Genomic DNA, 14,174 nt, shown 5'->3' with positions numbered 1-14,174 from the left:
AGATCCATGGTGGACGCCCTATGCTCCCAAGGGGGCCAAGAGGACTAAGAAGAAGAATCAGAGAATTTAGACTCTTATTTTCTTAAAGAATTATTCAAACCAAATAATTGATTATCAAAGCAGTATCTAGTATATTTTAGCCATATTTTCAAGCATTAGGATTCTAATATTAAGCTAATCAATAGTAACTTTCCCGGGACTAAGGCTCTTCAAACGAAAGAACAGGTTGGCATTGTAAGTTGTCGATGTGTTAGCTTGTGTTAGTGTGTGTTATTAGTGTGTTATTAGTGTGTTATTAGTGTGTTATCTTGCAGCAGCGTCAGCGTGCAGGTCGAGGCCGGCTGCAGCATTCCTCTCTGATCTGAGAGAAGCAGGACGGATCAGTGAGCCTAACCTCAGGTTACTAACATCCATCTAAAGACAGGCGTGGTCCTTTAACTACTGTTATACTGTATTTATTTACCACTACACACAGCCATAAAAACCATACTCATCAGTCGGTTATCAGTACGAACAAGAAAGACTCGATAATAACAAACCAGCTGACTTACTGTTCATCATATTATACAAACACAGAGACACACACACACACACACACACACACATCTCTCTGTTACTGTGAGCTCATGCCTGATTTTTCAGCATCTCTGTCAGGTCATGTTGGTATCAAATATAAGTTACATCATCACAGGAATAGTCACCAAAAACTACGCAGTTTAAAGAGGAGTATGTGTCTATTTAAAAACAGAGAGTCAGTATCAGGAGGACCAACAATAATTAGGATTTGTGTGTGTCTTTCTGTTCTTGTTCCAAAAGCAGTTATCACATTACGCTGACGACCACAGAACAGCTGAGATTATAAAAACAAGAGTGATGAAAGAGCGACGGCGTTGAGAGACAGACAGAGAGACGTATGAATCCATGACAGAGCACTTCTCAGCAGCGTCTAGAACAGCAGACACATTTAGCAGCAATCATCGACACAGAGACAAAGTGTGGCCACATGTTTTTTAGTCACAACCAACACTTGTTGTGGTATTTAGTATCTGTTCAAGTTCATGTTTAATTGTCATTCTGACTATGAGAAATCCAGCTTAATGAAATATGAGTTCTCTCAGGACCACTGGGTATAAAAATTTAGAGCTGTATTTATTAATCACTAACTATTTTGATAATCGATTAATCGGTTTGAATCATTTTTAAGAAAATCAAAATACAGTAAAGTGAATATCTTTGAGTTGTGGACAAAACAACACATTTGAGGACGTCATCTTGGGCTTTAGGAAACACTGATCAACATTTGACACCATTTTCTGACATTTTATACCAAACAACTAATCAATTAATCCAGAAAATAATCAACAGATTAATCAACAGTGAAAATAATCATTAGTTGCAGCACTAAAACAAAATATAAAAACAAAATACTCTTATACTACTGAATTAATACGAGTAAAAATCCACAATATATGCTGATAACAGCTAGGGCTGCAACTAACAATTATTTTTTACTGTTGATTAATCTGTTGATTATTTTGTTGATTAATAGATTAGTTGTTTGGTCTATAAAATGTCTGAAAATTGAGAAAAATGTGTTTCCCAAAGCCCAAGATGACGTCCTCAAATGTCTTGTTTTGTCCACAACTCAAAGATATTCAGCTTACTGTCACAGAGGAGGAAAGAAACCAGAAAATATTCACATTTAAGAAGCTGGAATCAGAGAATTTAGACTATTTTTTTCTTAAAATATGACTCAAACTGATTAATTGATTATCAAAATAGTTGGCGATTATTTAAATAGTTGAGAACTAATGGGTAAATTGATGCAGCTCTAATTAGAGCTACATTAACAGTCAGAATATTTAGTTTTTCTTCATTTTGTACACAGATTAAGTGATGTTTTTTTTTTTATTTTGATGATTAATTATTTCACGGGGAAAATGTATTCCAATCAATCAACCATGCAATCAAACAATCAGTTGATGCCCAAAAGAAACGACTCCTGAAGCTGTGATTTAAATCAGTTTCTAGTCCCACAAACATTTTTAATGACTAGAAAGGAAACTGTTTATAGGCAATGTCCTTCATTTAAATATGTCCCCACACACAACCCAGAAGTGTCCTTCATCCTCTGATATATTTTGCCTATTAAAACTCTCTCTGGGCTAAATATAGCTAATGATGGAGCTGACAGCTCCAAACATAGACTGTGTTATTACATCTAAAGTGTTCTCTGGAAACACTGAGACTGAGGCAGAAAACGGGAAGCTGGAGGAAGTGGAACGTCACACAGCGGAAAAATCATATTCATGCTGTCTGCCGGCCTGAACGGACACAGCAGAGACACTCAGAGGAGAATGTGGCACCCAGAGGTGTCACACTAAGCTGTCAGGTCATATAACAGATGGATCAGTACACACCTCTCTCTGGGCTGCTAACCTCCCATCAGGTAGTTCTACTGATTCAACACAACTGCTGCTGCTACTGAAGCGTGACTGAAGCTGGACTGACGTACAATACTGGTGGATAAACGTTGACACTTACATTTACACACAATCCTCTTTTTCATATATGTATTAGGGCTGAGACGATGCACCTATCTCCCGATTCCATACTATCACGATACTTGGGTGCCGATTCGATTTGATATTACAGTTTATTGCAATTTCTGTTAACTTTTTTAACACTATGTTTTATACTTCTGGTGAATATAATCTAATCAATCTTATTTACTTATATGTATTTTGTATATACAGTTGCCTTAGTTAACACCTTATTTTGAAAACCAGACGTAGTCACACGTGTACACTTCCACTAACTTCTATGAGAGAAGAAGGGGGACAAGAAGAAAATGCAAAAGGTACACACACACCTTTTACAAGCCTTTTATAGCCCAGTTCCTCTGTTGCATTTCCCTGTTCGTTCACTAACTATTTCCGCTGTGGACAAACCAGTTCACAGCCAAGGACACGGTTTATTCTGAGAGGACACGAAAAGACCATTTTTAGAAAAGATGCTTAAATGAATCAGAGTGTTTTAATCCCCTGAGATCCGACAGTCTTTACTGTCTTTCAGAGGCTGTAGCAGATTCAGTTTTAGAGCTAGAGTGACTGTCCAGATATCACATGAAACAAGAAACACTAAGGAATCCACAAGTACCAAAGCTTGTCGGGAAGGAGGCTAAATAACGCTCAAAAGTTAGACTAAATTTTGGCGAGGAAAAACTGTCATGTCCATTTTTCAAAGGGGTCCCTTGACCTCTGACCTCCAGATATGTGAATGTAAATAGGTTCTATGGGTACCCACGAGTCTCCCCTTTACAGACATGCCCACTTTATGATAATCACATGCAGTTTGGGGGCAAGTCATAGTCAAGTCAGCACACTGACACACTGATACCTGTTGGGCTGCAGTTTGCCATGTTATGATTTTAGCCTATTGTTATCCTAAATGCAGTACCTGTGAGGGTTTCTGGACAATATCTGTCATTGTTTTGTGTTGTTAATTGATTTACAATGACAAAAAGTATACATACATTTGCATAAAGCAGCATATTTGTCCACTCCCATGTTGATAAGAGTATTAAATACTTGACAAATCTCCCTTTAAGGTACATTTAGAACAGATAAAATGTGTGATTACTCATGGACAATCCTGTGATTAAATATTTGAATTGATTGACAGCCCTAGTTGTTATTAAAGGACAAAAATAAATGCCCCACTTAATGATAATCACATGCAGCTTTGGGCAAAAACCATGCAGTTATTTGATGCAGTATAAATGTGTTATTTTCGCCTATTCTAAAAATGGTATATTTCTACATACTGGGATCCCTAAACAGATGATGTACACCACTTCTATGTGACTTATCCTGTTGACCTGCTAGTGCATGTCATTTTTAAAATGACATGCACTAGCACACAAAACAACTTGCAACAGACTGACTGCGCCCTCTATATATATATATATATATATATATATATATATATATATATATATATATATATATATATATATATATATATATATATATATATATATATATATATATATATATAATATTTGCTCTCTCTTCACGTGAAAGCCGAGCAGAAAACAGGGCTGTGACCCATTTCAGGTCCAAACACACACACACAGCTGAAGTCATGCTGCCTCCTCCCCTCCACTAATGGGATGTGAAACCATGTTGCCCTGGCACAAACCCCAGAATGAACAGAAAAGTCATTCAGTCTGTTTAAAGTGCAGTTTCCACTAAATTATTGAGCAACAGTCTAAGCATTGAAAAAACACATGACACCAACAAACACCAACCCAGTGGCTTTCTGTGTGTGGTGTTACCACATCAATAAAATTACCTCCAGGAGCTTTAAGTCTCATTCATTGTGTACACAGAGAGAGAGAGGCAGGGCTTTAATGCTGCACTTGACACTCCTTGATATATCATAGCTGTTGCCAAACACCCAGCATGCTAACTAGCAAGCAAAACTCCACCAGGATGAGTTAAAGGTCCCATATCGTTCTCATTTTCAGGTTCATACTTATATTTTGTATTTCTACTACAACATGTTTACATGCTGTAATGTTAAAAAAAAACTTGTTTCCCCTCATACTGTCTGTCTGAATATACCTGTATTTCCCCTCTGTCTGAAACGCTCCGTTTTAGTGCATTTCAACGGAATTGCGTCGCTAGGCAACAGCTTGGGTCCATGTTTACTTCATGTCAGCTGATGTTATTTACATACACTGCAACAGGAAATAAACTGGGACACATTTAGAATGTTTATGTTTAAAACCGTGTAATGTTATAAATATTGTATATTTGTGACATCACAAAAGGACAGAAATCCTTAACGGCTTGTTTCAAACGCACAACTCTGAAGACGGGCTGCTTTGCACACAATATTTGCACTATCTGTTTATATCATGTTTATAGCTTATTTTGTATATTTTATATTGGTAAAATTTTTATTTTATTATTCTTATTTTATTCTAACGTTTTTATCTATTCTTTTGTTATTATACTGTTTACTTGCCCCAACAAAACCAAAGCAAATTCCTCTTGTATACCTGATACACCTGGCAATAAACACGAGTCTGATTCTTTGTGTGTTTCTCTGTATATTGAGTGTTTTGATAGTTTAACAGTATTTATATAACACTTAAATCTGCTTTATAATATAAAAGACATGGAAATCTAACTTTTAACAACATGGGACCTTTAAAGTAAATATGTTTTCATATATAACTTTAAATATATGTGCATATTAAAGCACTGACCAGAAGTGGCAGCTGTGAATCTCCTTGTATTTAATACAATAATAACAATAAAGCTTTCTATTCTATTGCCATTTCTATTTCACCAGTGAGCAATAACCAGTTAGCTTAGCATAAGTTACTCAACTGTTTGTGTATAAAATGACTAACTTTGGTGACGAAGCTTAAAAGACACTATCAGGGTTAAATAGTTAAACATTTGTGACTAACTGTGGAAGTTTACACACAAGTGTCTATAATATAAATTATCTATCTTCTGTGTTTTGCTAGAGTTAGCCACCTAGCTGTCCGATAATGGACGCATGACCGTTAAAGTTTTGAGCAGTCTCGGAGGAGTTGCTAACTTGTGCTAACAGCTAGCCGCGGAGGTTCAGCTGAGTGACGCCGAGAATCAGCTGCTTTCTCCGGGGTGAGAAACCGGAAGACCCGCGGGGTGGAGTTCACTCACCGGAGGGTAGGACCGATGCAGTTGGTGTCGGTGCTCTCGATCTCCCGCAGGATGCGTTCGTGTTCGGCGGCTGTTTCCACGCTCGCCATCCTGCATGTTGCTCTGGACTGAACGGTTCCGAGCCGAGCTGAACCGAACCGAGCTGACTTCTTCTTCTTCTGTGGTGTTTATTGGTAGTAGGTAAACCAGCTTAGAGGAGCATTACTGACACCTGCTGGACTGGAGTGGAACACCCCCCTGCCTACCACTGTGCACCTCTCCCCTACCTACCACTGTGCACCCCTCCCCTACCTACCACTGTGCACCCCTCCCCTACCTACCACTGTGCACCCCTCCTCTACCTACCACCTACCCCCCACCACAGCCACCCTGTGACCCAAGCTCCAAGGCAGACACACTTAGGCTGAATATAGGTGATGTGACAAAGATCCTTAGGAGGGTGGACACTCGAAAAAGCAGCTGGACCAGATGGGATATCGGGCGTGTCCTCAAGGCTTGTGCTCAACGGACATCTTCAATGTCGTTCCAACATGCCTTAAGACATCCACCATCATCCCTGTCCCCAAAAAGGCCATAGTCACATGCCTCAACGACTACAGGCCTGTGGCACAAACGCCGATCATTATGAAGTGTTTTGAGAGGGCGATCAAAGAACACATCTGCTCCACCCTTCCAGCTACAATAGACCCCCTGCAGTTTGCGTACCGCACCAACAGGTCCACGGACGACGCAATCGCCATGGCCATGCACAAGGCACTGACCCACCTGGAGGCAAAAGAGAGCAACTATGTGAGAATGTTGTTTATAGACTACAGCTCGGCCTTCAATACAATAGTGCCCTCCATTCTCATCTCCAAGCTGGCGGCCTTAGGTGTGAATATCTCTTAGATTTCCTGACGGGGAGACCTCAGGCAGTAAAAGTGGGCAACAACATCTCATCATACATGACCCTCAATAAGGTGCCCCCCATGGTTGTGTGCTCAGCCCCCTCTTATATTCCATCTACACCAGCGACTGCACAGCCAGGCACAGCTCCAATGCCATCATCAAGTTCGCCGATGACACAACAGTCATTGGTCTGATATCCGACAACAACACCACGGATTACACGGACGAGGTGATGGCGCTCTCCACGTGGTGCCAGAGGAATAACCTGGAGCTTAATGTGGAGAAAACTAAAGAGCTGATCCTGGACTTCAGGAAGAAGGCTGAGCACACACACAATTCCATAACCATCAATGGTGCGGCCGTGGAGCGAGTCAGGAGCTTCAGGTTTCTTGGTGTCCACATCTCGGAGGACATGAAGTGGTCTCGGCATGTGGACACACTGGTGAAGAAATCCCAGCAGCGCCTTTACAACCTAAGGAGGCTGAAGAAATTCGGTATGTCCTCACCTGTACTGAGGAACTTCTACAGGTGCACTATTGAGAGCATCCTGACCGGCTGCATCACCACCTGGTATGGCAACTGCTCCGAGCAGGATCGAAGAATCGAGAATTTTCTATTGTTGCTGTTATATTTATATGTTTATAAGGATGATTGTATTTAATTCATTATTGTTATTCAATTGATTGAGAGATCGATCGATTGTCTATTATACAAGGATGAGAGAGTAACAAACAGGAACAAAGAATCTCACTGCCATCTCAATGTGTATGTGATCAATAAACTAAACTTGAAACTTGAACTTGAAACTTGAAACAGGAGATTGGCAGAAAATAAAATAATAATAATAAATGAAATAAATGAAATAAATGAAATAAATTAAATAAATTAAATAAATTAAATAAATTAATAATAAAATGAAATAAATAAAATAACTTTTTATTCTTTTCAGCTTATAAACATTTATTTAACATAACTTTTTTTATTTCCCTATTCAACCCATAAACAATTATTTTACTCGCATATTTATATTTTATTTAACATATCACTTTTTTTTCCTAATATTTCCTCACCCACTGATGATGCAGCCTGTTTGTAGGTAAACAAACTCTCCTTATATTCAGACTGAAGGGAAAATTGCATTTTGAAGTCAGTTGTTAAAGCTGGTCTGGTGACCTCCAGAGGTCACTGAAGGAAATACAGAGGGTTCAGCAGATTATAATATTCCTTAGTATTGTTATTATTTCATTTCTTATTGTCTAAAATTTTCAAAAAATGGAAGTACAGAAAGATTATTAATTTCCACACAGTGCTTTCGGCCCTTTGCCATTTACTGTATGAAGTTTATTTTTTATAATTAGATAAATCGTATGCTTTTATTTTGTAGGCTAATTCGCATTACATCCGGTGTCATTCTGCTGTTCTCTTCTGGTTACCTGCAGACTGAAGGGAGAAGAAGGCAGAGAGGTTCAAATGGAGGTAAGAAGAGATATTTAATAGATATTATTGATGATCAGAGGAGAGATGCATTCAGCAGTGACTCTGTCTGACTGACTGTGACTTTGTGCTGCAGTGTGTTTGTTTGTTTACCTTCAGCCTGGTTTTAGCTTTGAGCTTTGCACACTAGTTACTCTGCAGGATCAGAGTCCATGCAGTGAGGTCGGAAGAGAAGGAAAAGCTGTAAATGCAACATTTTATATTCTGTTGTTGTTGCAGATAAAACTTTATTGTGCAGCTTCTGTAAACTTGGACTTCACTATGTGTGTTTATTGTCTATGTGTATGTGGAATGAGGACCTCATTACCACACACTCACACATGCACAGAAGATTTATATTTATATTTATATTTCTGTATGACACAGATTAAAGGTAATAATTATAGTTAGAATAATTATAAATAAAAATAATTATAGTTAGACAAATTTAGGAAAATTTAATTAGAGTATATGTATGGCTCAATAAGGAAGCTGATTAATTATTAATAATTGATTTATGGAGAAGGGGTGGGATTAAATCAATTTATACTTCTTCTCACTCCTTTTCCAATATGTAAATCAAGGCATCAAGTGTTTGACAATTTATTTTTCTTATGCTTTTCATTGTGTGTGAATACTACTTGTTTCTGACTGTCCACTTGTTGGTATGATCATTCTCTTTTTCTTTATTTTTTATTTTATTTTTTGTATTCTACATGTTCAAAATCAATTTTGAAATGAAATGAAATTATTTGACTACCGCAGTGTAAAAATACTCCACATTTTACTTTAGTTAACACAAAATACTCATTATGCATAGTCTGTGTTATTATTACAATCGATAGATCATGGATTAATAAGCATTAACGTGCACATTGGTAAAGGAAATACAGTTTTGACCAGTTTAAACTATCACAATACATCATCTTTATTTATTTGTTTGTTTTTATTTAGTATAAGGAAAATATACAAAACAAGACAGGGAATTAATATACAAAGATTAAACATATAATTCAATCAACAATGGTGGAAAGGATGCTACAACACAACTGAGCACAAACAATAAACAGCAGAGGTATTATTATACTGAAAATCAAGAGATCAAAAAAGATATTTAAAAAACAAAAACTTTTGTTTAACTTAAACTTTAACTTAAAGTTTAAAATTTGAATTATAGTACATATATCCCATCACTTTCTCCTCTGTGTCTCACATGTAACACAGAAATAAGTACCTTAACTCATTGTATACGGTCATGTCATAAATTACAGAAGTACTGGTCTGAAATACTACGTGAAAATGGAAAAAAAAAATATTAGGCAAAGATTTAGAAATGGAACCGATGTCTTTACAACATTCATACAACATGGTTATAACAGGTTATATACAACATTCATACTTTTGCTGCTAGAAAAAAGATATTATTACAATGGATTAGTCAGTGTGGGTCTGTTTTTGTTTGTTCGCTTGTGTAAGATAAGAACATTTTATAAATATATTGTTTAAAAAAAAAAAAAAAGGAGACGTGAGCACAATATTTTATCCTTTCTATTCATTTTTACCATATATTTCAGCGGCTTAAATTAGTTGGCAAAATCATACACAAACCCAGTAAAAGAGGGCCTAAATAATCCCAATATTAACAGGACAACACATCCTATTTTGTGAGTTTATTATTCATTTTGTGTGTACGTTCTTTGTTTGTCTCTCTCAGCCCAAACAGAAGCTGATCAACTCGGCGGACAGCTGTGTGGACGAGGCTCTCTGCGGCCTGGTGAGGGCCAGCGGCGGCCGGCTGTCTCTGCTGAAGGGCCACAGAGTCGTGCTCCGGTCCGACCTGGACGCCCTGAGGGGCAAAGTGGCCCTGCTGTCTGGAGGGGGGTCAGGACACGAGCCGGCACACGGGGGTACGGACACAGAGTACCTTTTAATGATCTCAGCTTTTATTGTTCCCATGTGACCCTCTCTGTCCGTCTCCAGGTTATCTGGGTGTAGGTATGCTGTCAGCGGCTGTAGCAGGAGGAGTATTCGCTTCTCCGCCTCCTGCCAGCATCCTGGCTGCTATTCTCTGTTTGCACAATGCAGGTAATGTACACCAGGGTTTATTACATTATTCAGCTAATTTAAAGGTGCCCTATATGATAGTCAGAGCATTAATGTAACAGCAAACAACTATCTTCTATGTAAAGATATAGAGGAGTTATGTCTACCTGAGCAGAGTATGAAGTCTCTCTCCCTCTGCGTGTGTTGTAATCCAATGCTTTTAGTGCATGTTAGTTTATGTGAGCGTGCAACACTGGCTAGCTCACGTGCCGCAGCTCTGCCCTGCTCTCATGCGGTGGTTAGCTAACGAAAACATAAGGATTCTTATTTTCAGGTGATTATACACTAATAAAAACATAGTTATGAATATTATATTGCATTTCTGCCAATAGATCCCCCCTAAATATTACACACTGCCCCTTTAAGTTAAATGTCAATAATGGTAGTATAACAGCCGTCCTCTCTCCTCAGGAGCCTCCGGAGTCCTCCTCATTGTGAAGAACTACACCGGCGACCGCCTCAACTTTGGCTTGGCTGCGGAGCAGGGCCGTAACCACGGCGTCGCCGTTGACATGGTGATAGTTGCCGAGGACTGCGCCTTTGACCAACCCAGTAAGGCCGGCAGGAGAGGCTTGTGTGGCACCATCTTCATACACAAGGTGATTTAATTAAAAAACTTAAAAAAAAATAATAATAAAAAAAATAAGAAACTTAAACTTACATTTTTCCTTAATAAGAACTTCGATTGGTATTGAAAATGTTGGATGAGCTTTGTTGTGAAGGACGTTGGAGATTGTATATGATCAATGTATAAGTATGACACTAAATCAAATTTAAAAAAAAGAAAGAAAATGTTGCACCTCCTGCTTTTAAAAATCTGGTCACACTTTGTGTCAGCTGGCAGGCGCCCTAGCAGAAGAAGGCTGCTCATTGGACCAGATCGTTTCCAAGGTGACCGATGTGTTGAAGGGGATCGGTGAGTCTCTTATTCTTAAATCTTGGTAGAAACACTGGAACACTTTTCTTAATGAACGTTGGTGTTGGTGTGTAATGCAGGTACGCTGGGGGTGAGTCTGTCTCCGTGCAGCGTTCCAGGCTGCCGGCCGTCTTTTGACCTGCCGCCAGGAGACATGGAGCTGGGACTGGGTGAGAGACGATGGAGGAGGAGGAAGAGATGACCGTTTACCTCCATTGTAATGGGGTGGCCGGGCAGATTTATTGCTTTATAAATACAACCTGGAAGTTGATCTTTACATGATGACATATGATTTATCACTGAGGTTTTCCTCCATATTTAAATTTTAGACCAAACTGGTATGCTGCTTGAAGAAAAACGCTATATGTGAACCCAAATATCTTCTAAAATCCCCGTAGCAAAGCTTATCTAAGAAGGATGGAGGGAGTAAAACAGAGAGAGATGAACGGTAGCAAAGTCTGTCGTTTCTAAATGTTGTTTTCTGTCTTCTTCAGGGATCCACGGTGAACCTGGAATCAAAAGGTCAAAGGTGATTCAGCCTGAATCTACTGTTTCTATGAATCTTTTTACCTGCTATCTGCTTATATTTTCACTCATTTGTCTTCATTGATCCTGTTTATCAGGTCGCATCTGCAGATGAGGTGGTGAAGACCATGATAGATCACATGACCAACCCTGACAGCCAATCACATCTGCCTCTTAAATCAGGTTACGTGTAATTAAATGTATTTATATTCACTTTTAAACGCATGCAGCCGTTATTTGAACTCTTTCTTCTTGTGCACAGGAGACAGCGTGGTCGTGTGTGTGAACAACCTGGGAGCTCTGTCCTGTCTGGAGATGGCGGTGGTTACCAGGGCGACCATCATCTGTCTGGGTAACTATGGAGACATCTGCACCCGTTAAAAGAACCTACTCCTTTGACCTTTTGACCTCTCTTCAATGTGGGAACATCTCTTGAGGATGTCGCGGAATGTGATCGGCGGTTTCTACGGTTACAGAGAGCCGCGGCGTGGTGGTCGCCAGGGTGATGTCGGGGTCGTTCATGACATCGCTGGAGATGGCGGGTGTGTCGCTGAGCCTGATGAAGACCGACCAGGAAACACTGAGGCTGTTTGGTGAGCACACACACATCACACACGTGTAAAGCTATACTTGTGAGGACCGAAAAAAATTTCCTCACTTCCCAAAAATGTGTTAAAAATGCAAATGGTCCTCACAAAGATAGCAGTACAATGTGTGTTTAACATCCTCTATATCTCATATAGACGCTAAAACCAGCGCCCCCGCCTGGCCAAACCTCAGCAGCGTGTGTGTAAGCGGACGCAGCTACATCACTGAACCTCCAGCCACGAGCACACAGCCACAGGACGACACTCACTCTGAAGGTCAGTTTCCATGGTTACCTGTAGTGCGTACATGTAGTATATTTCTGTGTGTTACGCGTTGTACCTCTGGAGTTTGATTTATTGCTTAATAAAAGAATTACTTTTTAATTTTTTTCATCATGTTGTGTACTTAAATTTAAATTTGCAACCAAGACTCATTCTATGAGCATATTTTGTTTTTATTTTTTAAAAGATGTTAATTTTTTTTTTAATAGTATTAAATACTTGACAAATCTCCCTTTAAGGTACATTTTGAACAGATAAAAAAAAGTGGGATTTGTCTCTGCTAGGGCCGCTGAGTCCTGTGATGCGTAAAGCGTTAGAGAGGGTTTGTTCCACACTGTTGGAGAAGCAGGAGGAACTCAACTCTCTGGACCGCGCTGCAGGTGACGGAGATTGTGGGAACACTCATGCTCAGGCTGCTAGAGGTAGGAAACAGTCTCTAGTATCAACAGCTGCACAACAACATGCAAGTGGATGTGTACAAAATCGGCTTGATGAATTATCTTTTTAAGTTGTGAAAATGCTCTTTCAGCCATTCAGGATTGGCTCCAGGGTCACGTGGTCCCCGGTTGCCCGGGACAACTGCTCTCAGTCCTCGCTGGATTGGTGCAGGAGAAGATGGGCGGGTCTTCAGGAGCGGTAGGTTCCCACATATTTGACACAAAGTGGTAACTAACATCTTACCTTGCTATCTTTACCCACACACACGCTCGTCCTCATGTGTCTGTCAGTTGTACAGTCTGTTCCTGACGGCAGCGGCCGGTCATGTGACTATGGGGCTGCAGGACAACGCTGCAGCCTGGGCTGGTGCAATGCATGCTGGGACCCAGGCCATGAGGAGGTGATTGATATACCTACATGTCTACGTGCATTGGATTGCTCTTTGCTCTTTGTGTGTGGTTGTTTTCTAGTAAATGTAGGCGGCTGAATAAAAAGTAGAAGAACAAATGTCAACTGTCTTTCAGATACGGTGGTGCTGACCCTGGAGACAGAACGATGGTCAGTTATTCTCTCATCTTTTCTATTCTGAAGTATTTCCTGATTAACATATTAAGTGACCGGTCCTCAGCAGCGATAAATAAAAAGCCACTTTATCTCTACATCTCTGTTCCTCTCTAGTTGGACGCTTTGTGTCCTGCTGTGGATGAGCTGATGAAGCTGACGACAGCACAACCTGGTGGACAGATGGCTGTACTTCAGTCTGCTGTGCAGGTGCATTAACATACTTTTATTATAACGCCACCAGGCGGTGATATCGCTGTTGACTACTGATACTCTGATATTTGTTCCTTCCCTCTCTCTCCCTAGAAAGCGTCCTCAGGGGCGGAGTCGACCCGTCACCTGACAGCGAAGGCGGGGCGAGCCAGCTACATCGCAGCCGAGCGCGTCACCCTGCCCGACCCCGGCGCCGTGGCTGTCGCCGCCATCCTGAGAGCCGTGATGGAGTCGCTGGAAGGGGAGAAGTAATCCAGCAAGTAGAACCAGAGCAGATATGATTAGACTAATACTACCAAGACAACACTACGATGCCTCAGTAACCTCTTTGAAGCACAGCTCAAGTTTGTGAAAGCACATTTGCAGTAGATGAACAGAAACTTGGGAATTGGGTGCCGGAAAGACAGAAAATCTCTCTAAAAACTGACTGTATGCTTCGGAAAGTGATGTGAAGTATACTCAAGA

The 14,174-nt window shown here is 40.1% G+C and overlaps 2 protein-coding genes across 5 annotated transcripts in view; one reads left to right on the top strand and one right to left on the bottom strand.

Moving 5' to 3' along the window:
* The window catches only part of exoc6b (exocyst complex component 6B), a 106,492-nt gene extending 100,584 nt beyond the window's left edge, over positions 1-5,908 (bottom strand). For 2 of the 4 annotated variants that reach the window (XR_012592511.1, XM_074624247.1), the window contains exon 1: positions 5,724-5,906. Coding sequence is in view for 3 of the 4 variants with exons in the window: in XM_074624247.1 (XP_074480348.1) it covers positions 5,724-5,812 (89 nt within the window). In the remaining variant the exon portion in view is untranslated. Of the gene's footprint in view, positions 1-5,723 lie in introns of all 4 variants that reach the window. The other 2 variants (XM_074624248.1, XM_074624249.1) reach the window with 2 other exon arrangements.
* A 2,093-nt stretch (positions 5,909-8,001) lies between these two features.
* Positions 8,002-14,008, top strand: tkfc (triokinase/FMN cyclase). Its single transcript, XM_074624215.1, has 17 exons — positions 8,002-8,087; positions 9,799-9,991; positions 10,065-10,169; positions 10,599-10,786; positions 11,025-11,103; positions 11,184-11,273; positions 11,598-11,632; positions 11,727-11,811; positions 11,891-11,980; positions 12,105-12,221; positions 12,372-12,491; positions 12,782-12,919; positions 13,027-13,133; positions 13,226-13,335; positions 13,460-13,493; positions 13,614-13,706; positions 13,803-14,008. Exons 1-17 carry the CDS (start codon positions 8,082-8,084, stop codon positions 13,959-13,961), a joined length of 1,749 nt encoding a protein of 582 aa, XP_074480316.1. The 5' UTR covers positions 8,002-8,081; the 3' UTR covers positions 13,962-14,008.
* The last annotated feature ends 166 nt before the right edge of the window (positions 14,009-14,174 follow it).

Source organism: Sebastes fasciatus, chromosome 22 (genome assembly GCF_043250625.1).
Source record: "Sebastes fasciatus isolate fSebFas1 chromosome 22, fSebFas1.pri, whole genome shotgun sequence".
NCBI classification, from domain to species: domain Eukaryota; kingdom Metazoa; phylum Chordata; class Actinopteri; order Perciformes; family Sebastidae; genus Sebastes; species Sebastes fasciatus.
The sequence above is the reverse complement of the archived record's forward strand: the minus strand, read 5'-3'. Positions and strand labels throughout refer to the sequence as shown.